A 9,864-nucleotide genomic window follows, 5' to 3' on the forward strand; every position below is an offset into this window, starting at 1 on the left:
TTTCTGAATTTCACTCCTTCCCCTCACCCATAGGCCTGCATTAAAAATGTACATTACCCTCCCAGGGACTGTAGAATCTCCACAGTCTAGCTGTGACAGAATCTAGCTCAAAGTACCATTTATGTGTTCAAGAAAGCATGCAGTTTACAAATGTCAAGAATAAATTTGGTTTAGCTATGGATAAACCATCTGCTGTACACCAGCCTGCTTTGGTTTGGTTTTCATGATACAGCTCTTGGTTACATCATCTGCTTTCCATTTATGCTTCTCCTAGAGTCATGATTCAAGTTGTTCCCATCACAGAGAAAACTGATGCATTTCCTGGTTCACTTTTCAGGGCTTACTCCCCAGCAGTAGTCCTTGTCTAGTGAAAGGAAGATGCAATTCATACCTTTCAGTGTACTTTGCCTTCAGATGTCACCTCAGGACCTCATAAAATACTCGTCCTCTTTTGAGCTGCAACACTGCAAGTCAAGAATCACACAGGAATTGTGTCAAGCCAATTAGGAGTTTACTGGTCAATGCAAATGTTGGTTATTGAAAAACAAGAAATTAGACTCAGGGCAATCTTGAGCAAAGGTCAGGAGAATAGGAATGGTAGGAATAGGTCAATGAAAGTCTGCCCTTGCATAGCCTAGGGGTCTTCTTTTTTAATTTGGTAAAGATCTGTGGAAAACAGGATTAATGGATTTTCTCTACACACCTCAAGACCTCACTGAGTAGTGAGTTCAGATTCACATATTCCTCCAAAGAGTGAGGAATGTGAATGTTTCACAGGAAAATATCTGATGATAAATGATGGGCTACTCATAGAGCAGCTAGATGGGAGAGTTTTGCCACTTATTTTCCTCTACCAGCTAGGATTTTGGTAACTGAAAATGGCAAGGAGAAAATATTTCAGATTTAAAAATGGAGAAAAATAAAAGTAGAATATTGGAGAGTGGGAGCTGGTGATGTATGTATATGCCATTGTCTTTGAAGGAGACAAGCATACATGTGAAAGCCCACTTAGATGCAGCCAGACACACACTATCTCTTTTTCACAAACAGGCTGACACATCTCCTGGCTGGATGAAGGACACATCAAAAGAAACTCAGCCTGAATCTCACCAGGAAATACGGTCTCATTACTTGGCTGTCCAGGTAAGATGCTCATTTATGTTTTTAAACCTCCTTTTCTAGTGAGCAGAGTTCTGAGATTAAATCCTTTCACCTTTGCTTTTCACATTCTTCCCAGGAAGATTTCTCTTTATTGCATTTTCTGAGGTGCACACTTACCTAGAGTTTGCACCTTTCATATTGGTACAATTGTGATCTGATGGAAAGCTTGTATGTAGCACCATGGCAAGATGATCTCCAAGTACCAGAGGGGAGCATAGAGCTTAAGGTCCTGGGAGGCAGTACTGGGCATCACAGAAATAAAAATTCCCCGAGGTCTGGGCTCTGTGTTCCTCAGACCTAGCTGCTGTATGTGCTATCTGGAGAGAGGTGTAAGTATCATCTGTGCAGGTGCTCAGGCTTCACTCATCACTGTAGTGTGGGATATAAATTATGAGAGAATCATTGTCAATAACTCCTGAACTGAAATCCCACTTTGGTCTCCATTGCTACATCTCCTAATTTGAGGGCACCTGTTACCCTGCCAGAAAATTCAAAAGGGAAGCCTGGCTTAGAAGAAAAATGGTGGTGCATAAGTATGTCACTTGTAGCCCAGGCAAGGCCTTAACAAGCGCCAGGAGAAATGAAGCACTGCAGAAGAGGAAAAAGTAGCAAGTGAGGATGAAACAAAGTTCATAGGAGCCAGAGAATTGGGCAGATTTCCAATATGATATTTATTAAACATCGTACCAATAATTATGTAAGTGCAGGAGCAGCACAGAGTACTGCTATTGCCCTATGCAAGGTGAACATTTCTGCTATGCTCTCCTCTACTCTAAACTTGTCCTGGTTTTGCTGGGACAGGATTACAGGCCAGCCATGGGCTGCAGGCCATTCCATCCCATGGGTTTTCTCTCTTTTTCCTGATCGTTTTTTCCTGCTGGGGAGGTGTCATTGGGTGATAGAGCAACTGCTGTAGGTTAGCCTCAGATACAGGCTAAATATAGGCAAACATTCACTATTTTAGGTAATTTAACAATCTGGAGTTTATATAGGGCAGAATTCTTCACTGAACATTACAGGTTCAATGTCTCAAAGAAATTCTACTGTAATAAGAGGAATTAGTCCAAGTGGATGCAGATGGCCTAACCATGGTCAACTTAGCTGCCAGAGACTGCAATAGACACAGGTTCTTTGGTGACACAGATAAAAAGACAGCTGAGACCAGAGGTCATGAGGCTGTTTATACATGTCCAAAGCATCACTTCATCCAGGATAGATAAACTTGAAAAATTATTTACTTGAGCTGGTTTTAGATTGCTGAAGAAAACTGACTTCTTGGTCTCAGTGAATAGGAATTAAGGAGAAGAAAAAAGTAGTTGGTTACTGGTTAAGAACCAGACATGATTTAGGGGATATCTGAGCTGTGGTGGAAAATTTGTCCTAGATAATTATTCTTGCATTGCCAGGGTAACTTTACTAGAAGATTTTACAGAGCATGCAAGTGGATGTGTGGGTCAAATCTATTTTTACCAGTCATGAAACACATTTCTTTGAGCAGGCTGCACTGGAATAGGCAGGAATGCAGTCATTTTGCAGTGACATTAAATATGTGATCTTTGAATATTTTAGCCCAAAACACCAGGTTAGTGGAAAAATGGGGGGAAAATCCCAGACTGATGTCAGAATACTAAAACCCCTCCACAAAAAGGATATGTCATCAGATGCTACCTGCAGTCATTGGAAAATAGAGAATATGAATGTTTATTTGTACAGTTAGATGTGGTGCCAGATGAAGGAGCAAGAAGGAAAAAGCAAACCAAAAGACTAATGAGATTTGGTGTTCTGGGAGTTGCTGCCGCTGAAGGAACATGGCATAAAGGGTTGCGGGCTTTGGATTCACAGTTATGGAGCCAAGAAAATGGGATTCACAGCTGTGAAATAGACACATGCTGCCAAGATTTTGCGTTGCAAGGTGAAATTTTGATAGCAAAAAAGTAAGGAGTAGATGAGAATGCTGAAATTGCTTTAAGTGCCAGCAGCTTTGTCCATTTCAGCTAGCATTTGGTGAGTGAGAGTGTTAGAAAGGTGCGAAGAAAACAGGATTTGAAACTAGAACTAGCTTTTCTTAGAAACGTGTGCAGGAGATGCTGTCAAGGTTGTTACAGTTACCTTCTTCAAGTAGGTAACTTTGCTGGAAATGAAAAGGTGATTGGTAGCATCACAAATAGAAGATAGATTGTAATGGTAGCCTCTTGGAGAGAACGAGAGCTGAGAAAGTTGACATGAGCACACAGGCTTCCTCAGAAGGGCAAAACACAGGGTTAGAGAGGAAAGGTTCATCTTGTAATTGCTGCTTTCTAATATGTAGCCACTTCCTGTTTCTTCTGACAATGATGAATAAGAAATAAACTTTAATTTGGGGAAAGCTTCAAATTTTTTTTTATTAAATGGTACATAACTAATAAACAAGATTATACACTGTCAGTATTTTCATGGAAAACAGACCCAGTTACACACAGTGATATACTTCTGCCTTTTGGATAGATGCTAACTTAGCATTTATAAAACGCAAGGCCCCAGCAGAGCTTCTACATTTTTCCAGCAACAGCCTAAGAGGACTCCTACTGGGTTGCCTTTGTCTCCAACCCAGCTGTCAGCACTGGCTCCAATGTCATCAATGGTAACTTCAACATGGCATAGCTGGAACACAATGCCAGTGAAAGGAATTAAGATCAGGCTTTTAGAACAGTAGTGTCATCAATGCCAACCTACGGTGTGGAAGTGCAGAGCACTAATGCCAGGAATGGGACCAATAAATAGCAATGCAGGGAAACCAGTTAACATTCCTTTGTGTCTTTGTGTGCTCCTTGCCTCTGCTGCTCACCTGTAGGATTAGCTATGCAATGACACACAAGGCTCTGTTGCAATAGTGTTTGGATTTCAGCTGATCAGCAGACAAGGCAGAATTTTACATTAAGTTTCTCAGCTGCAACAGCAATGGTTCATAATGCTATACATATATTTATATGTATATATATAGACTACATATTGGTACAATACAACTCAAAGAGTCAATGGCCTAATGTAGCCATTTTTGTGTGACAGCATTAACTGTGAAATGTTAATGCAGAAACTATTTATTCTCCTCCAAACCACAGAAATTACAAAAAATATTCTCTCTCCTTCCTGTACAGCTTTGTAATAAGACAATTAATTTTATTTCTTTAACTTATGTAAATTAGCAAACTCTCTATCCCAGCTAGGAAATAGTTTCTCTCTTTGCTCATTTCATTTAACAGTGATGTGGAATGGAACCACTTTTTTCTCTAGCTTGTCAGAAGGCATTTTCACATAGACCCCAGTAGCGAGACATCGTCTTCTCTTTATCTGTAAAATATGGGAGGAAAGTATAATAAACAAGTAATCTCAGCATAAATATCAACTGGCACATTTAGAGAAAAATCATAGATGTTCTGCCTTTATTGAGTAGAAGGCACTCCAGGCACCTTTCCCTGTGACCATTCTTTGTAGAAAATCCATTGAGAACATTTGAGGAAGAATCAGGATTTACAGAGGCCATTTATAAAGTAACACAGTCTTGCCATTCACAGAGACCTCTGAAGGTGTTCTGGAGCAGAGTTCAGTGTTGGTTCCAAAAAAGGAATATTCACACCTGACAGTTTCCCTTGGCTTCTAAGGACTAGGGCAAATTGAAAAATAGAACCAGGGATGCTCTTTGAATATAACTTTGGCATCAGACCAACTGTGAGTACTCCAGACACCCATGCAGAGGCAACACAGACTTACATCTTGCTTGCCTTTTTCTTTGTGCAGACATTTCTAGCTGTGAAGTTAGAAATGCTGTAAGTTAGAGTCTGTCCCCATCACAAAGGGAAGCCTTTTTAAACTTGCTTTGCAGAGGTGAATGGTGATAAAAGGAAAAATAAAATCCTGGCATTTTCTATGAATCAACTGTCAAATCAGAGTGCACATGAAGACTGTGTTGCCTTTGATCCCAGAAGCATCCATGACTCCAACTTATTCTAAACATCCAAACCTAAGCCAAGAGTCAGACCAGCTGATGCAAGCTGCCTGCTTTCTGGTATTCTGGCAACACAAATGAGCCATAGATCTAAATTGCAGCTCCAGCAAATTCCCTTATTTTGAATTGTTGTAACAGCATTACACTGTGAAGAGGAGCATCCCAGTGTGTTTGGTCCCAGTGTTCTTCCCTGTTCTCATTTCTTTTTCTTTGTCCTCATTGCACAAAAGATTGTCAGCAGGATAGGAACGTGTTGATGAGACTTACCATTTTGCCCACAAAAATGGCTGAGATGATGGTACTGTAAAGAAAAAATCCTGAGGCAATAGCTCCTAAAACCCAGAGATACATGGCAGTGTCTGGACAAGGTTCTGGATCTAAAACACATAATATCACATAAGTCATATCACTCATAAGCCTCATAAGAATGTCAATAGGCCAACTTCCACACTGTTTTTCTCCAGCATGTGGTATCCCAGGATACTACTAGCACTGAGTCCCTATTCACTCAACCTCTAATGCAAATAGGCTATATCTGTTGAAGAACACACATATTACTCTCCACTGTTTCACCATGTACATGACTAATTGCCTAGACATATAGGTACACTAATGATATTGCCCACACTGTCAAGCATCCATACATTGCTAAACATGTGGCATGCTTGTGACTTTGCTTGCTTTAGGTATGTGCAAACAGACCTGAAAGGGATAAGACCTGACAATGATTCTCAGAAGCTTGAGCAGTATTCAGCCTCACTTCTTACAACAGAACTTTGAAGACCTTTGAGACATAATAGCAACTACTTTCACCTGGGAATATCTTGGTACTGTGAAGGTGCTTGGCTTACCAATAACATAGAGATGTGTCCCTTTTCCCTCGTTCATCAAATAGGGTGGAGGGTACATCTTCTCCATCTTGCAGATGTAAAGACCAGTATCATTAGCTTGAAGGCCAGCGAGGGTGAGGGTCACATTGTTTCGGCCAGGGCTCACATGGCACTGAATGACCTCTTCCACACCAAACATTTTAAATTCCATTGTGTAGGTTGAAGCACAAATTTCAGTGAGCCTGTCACCCGTCTGTTTAAGCAGAGTCACTCGAATTTCCGTTGCATTCCCAACGTGCTTGTATTTACACACCAAGCTGGCTACTCCTTGCCTGTTGGCCAGCACCATTGCTGGCTGAGTCACTTCCATTACTGCAAGGAAGTAGAGCATGAAGGTAAGTGGACTGTCAAGAAATTATCTGCAGTGATTTACCTGAAACTTGTACAACAGGAAGGGAGTCCTACCACCTCCTATTATCCATGAATAATTCCTAGAAGTGCTGCTAAATCCTTCCAAGAAAAGGACTCCAAGACCACAGTTCACATACAATATACTTTTAAAAGCACAAGAATTTCTTTGATTGCTATAAATGATACCATAAATCTGAGCAATTACTGGAGGAACGACCTGCAGGCTTCCATTTCCTTCAACACAAACATTTTAATATGCATAAGAAAGCAAAAAAATAGACTTCAGATGGTCAAGCTGAAATCTGAAATTTAAAATTAGGCATTTAAACCACAATTCATGCCTGATAGAAAAAAACATGTTTACACATAGAAACAAACAGGTCGACATTCTGTATGGATGTGTAACATAAGTACTAGGGTAACAGTAACACTGCATGGAAAACCTGTTTGCATATTTTTTTCTGTGGTCTAGTTGCTCCTCATTTTTAACCAGCTGGCCCCTAAGCTGCAGTACAGTGGCAGTGTATGTCCCAAGCCACAGTCTAGCACAGCCTGATAAATGCATTCCAAAAAGTAATTGCAAATCTGAAGAGAAAACTTGTGTAGCATGTACATCCCCACTCTCTGCCTTTTACAGCCTCTATACTCTATCCTGCTACACAGGAGGAAGGCACTAGCTTTTGCTTTCCTAGGCTGTGAAGACAGTACTATGTGGTCAATTTTGGTTTATTTCAATTCTTTTGGGGTCAAGGCTTATCTTCTTTGGTTCTGCTGTGCAAGAAATCAGGACAAAGAGGAGTAGAATTTCTCTGTCCGTTCAAACCATGGACATATCCATGTTATCAGCTGCCAGCCACTTCACTCACAAGGCCTGGCTTGTCAAAATCTTCCTTCCTTCTTGAGCTGCTCTGATTCTTGCTCTAAGTCTTTAGAGCACTATCATCCATCTGCAGATATTACTGCTCTAAAGTCTATCTGTTTTTTCCAGATACTTTGCGGTGCCCCAAGAGCTTGTTCCCAAAATCTCTTATGGAGGTGTCCCAAGTCACTTCCCTCTCTCCCTGTTGTACCCAGTCCATTTTCTGCACAGATGTGAAACCAAGAAAGTGTAGACACCCCCAGCTATCTTGCCTCCTTCATCTACCCACCTTCGGCAATGGCAGTGGCTGTGCAGAGAAAGCCCACGGTGACCAATATTGAGAGCATTCCTGTTCTGGGAGAGATGTTGAAGGGTCTGAAGGTGGCTGATGCCTTCAGACTTAAAGACAAACTGGAACTCTCAGGACTGGAAAAAAGTAATACCTTTCAGGATACTGAATCTTCGAAGTGTTTAACCCACACACGTTGTGTATATATATAGCTTTGATCCCAAAAGCTGTACCTGAAAGTTATATGAAGCTTTGTTTTGGTTTTACGAGAAAGGAAGTAGTGGGTTTGATTAGTACGTGCACAGCTAACCTCAAACAGCATGAACAAAAACAACTATTCAGCAGATGGAAAATATGTATTTAATCTGAAACTGTCATCCATTCTGGTTTAAGAATTGAGGGAGGATAGATAATCATCCAGTAGAGCAGTTCAGGCCCAGTGGTGCTGCCAGCTTGCACTTAATATTTTAGCAATCATCAGGTATTTCCTATTAGGACAACACAAAGAAAACTCTACCTCTGCCTAATGTAGCATGGTGAATCAGTGCAAGCTTGCTGTTTTATGGAGGATTTCCCTCCACCTTCAATTTCTTTGCCTGCTCTAATGTTAGTGCTTTTGAGGCTTAAAAATTGCTGCCCTCTTCAAAATACTGATTACACTGGCAATACCTTAATCTTTTCTTATTAGCAATGTGATTCTAAACATAACCCAGCTTCTTTAAGCTTTTCTGCTTAAAAAAAAAAACAACTCAGAAAAATCTAGGTTTATAGCTAATGATTTCCACATCTATAAAGAACTCTTCCTACCTACAGCTTTTCCTGTCTAAGTGCCTTGACATCAACAGATGAAAAACACTGCAGGAGCTTTGATTACTGCAACTGCTGCTTAGAACATCTGCGTCATTTCAAATCTCAGTGAAACAGTTTTCACCCCTTAGCCTTTTAAAAGTCATGTAAGGTCTGAATATCACTTTGCTTTTCTGTGTGATAGACTGTAATTTCCATGAACCATTGACTAAAGAATTGCACTAAAATGAAATTATATTTCAGTTGCACTGAAAGTCACCATTCTGGTTTTGTCCCTTACTTTGATAAGTGCTTCTAGAAGGTGCTTCATCATTTATATGTTGTCCTGGGCTTGGCTATGATAGAGTTAATTTTCACAAGAAGCTGAGAGGGAGCATAACAAGGATAGCTGACCCAAAGTAGTCAAGTGGATATTTGATACTATATGACTTCATGCTCAGTATATAACTGAAGGAGCTGGCCAAGTGGGAGAAGGGATCAAGGCTCAGCAACAGGCTGAGCATAGGGTTCCAAGCGGTTAGAAATGGCATTGTGCATCACTTGTTTTTTATATATTCTTTTATTACTATTATTGTCTTTATTGCTTCTACTCTGCTTCTGTTGTCCTATTAAACTGTCCTTATCTCAAACCACAGGGTTTACATTTCCTCCAGATTCTCATCCCTGTCCCACCATGACATGGAAGGAGTGAGCAAGCATAGATGTGGTGCTTTGTTGCCAGCTAGGCTTTACCCAGAACATATATGTAGATCTCATAGACTGCAAAAACCTATTTTTAGATTGTGACCTAGAAAAACTTAACAGCATCACTTCTTGAACAGGAGGATATCCAATCCAAAGATACAGGATAAATACTTGATCTTTAAATCACACAAATATATAATGATTTAAATAAATTTACTGCTTCTATACTGATGTGGTGCAACAATTTGCAATGATAAACTCCTTGTCAATATGATCTTAACTGGCATTCAAAACAGAACTGATTATAAATAAAAATACAGCTCTGGGAAAATGAAAACTGCACCCTAATAATGAGTCAGAACCATATTGTACTACTGACTAGACAGGCTTAAGTAGATTTTAATATTATATAAACAATATCACAACATTGTGTACCAGAATATCAGTGAGATTTATAGCATGGAATTACCAAGTCATGACTGACATTTTCATATCCAGAGTAATAACCAAATCACCTGTCCTGTGCATCTTTTCGCCTTGGGGTTTGTATGCAGTTAAACAAATGAGGCATTTGAGCCTCATCAACCATAAAGTCATCTCCTGACAATTGACTGCAACTGCCAGAGCAGACTGAAGTAAGCTCAAAATATTCCCCTTCCAATCCATAGAGATCACCTTGCAGTGGTGCCCTCTTATCCTTGCTAATCAGACTTCTGATCTTGAGTTAAGGTATGCAGATAGCAGGTGTATGATGCAGGATTCCCAGAAAGATCTCTCCTTCACTGCTCCTGTCCTTTTCAGCTCAGTTATGGCATGGAGCAAAGTCTTGGTAAGTGAATGA

At 40.2% G+C, this 9,864-nt stretch overlaps 1 protein-coding gene across 1 annotated transcript; it reads right to left on the reverse strand.

Annotated features, from left to right (window-relative positions):
• Positions 1 to 4,389: 4,389 nt before the first annotated feature.
• On the reverse strand, positions 4,390 to 7,590 carry CTLA4 (cytotoxic T-lymphocyte associated protein 4). The gene is made up of 4 exons (XM_064167187.1): positions 7,533 to 7,590; positions 5,995 to 6,345; positions 5,411 to 5,520; positions 4,390 to 4,488 (listed from the first exon to the last, which is right to left on the reverse strand). The coding sequence occupies exons 1-4, from the start codon at positions 7,588 to 7,590 to the stop codon at positions 4,390 to 4,392; spliced, it is 618 nt and encodes a 205-aa protein (XP_064023257.1).
• Positions 7,591 to 9,864: the final 2,274 nt, after the last annotated feature.

Source organism: Pogoniulus pusillus, chromosome 2 (genome assembly GCF_015220805.1).
Source record: "Pogoniulus pusillus isolate bPogPus1 chromosome 2, bPogPus1.pri, whole genome shotgun sequence".
NCBI lineage: Eukaryota > Metazoa > Chordata > Aves > Piciformes > Lybiidae > Pogoniulus > Pogoniulus pusillus.

What these genes read in the sequence shown, in the direction of transcription:
- CTLA4 (XM_064167187.1), bottom strand. Translation starts at nt 7,590, where the DNA reads ATGCTCTCAATATTGGTCACCGTGGGCTTTCTCTGCACAGCCACTGCC. An exon ending in AGCCACTGCCATTGCCGAAG is followed by an intron (nt 6,346 to 7,532) that starts GTGGGTAGATGA and finishes ACTTCCTTGCAG; the next exon opens with TAATGGAAGTGACTCAGCCA. An exon ending in CCATTTTTGTGGGCAAAATG is followed by an intron (nt 4,489 to 5,410) that starts GTAAGTCTCATC and finishes CATATTTTACAG; the next exon opens with ATAAAGAGAAGACGATGTCT.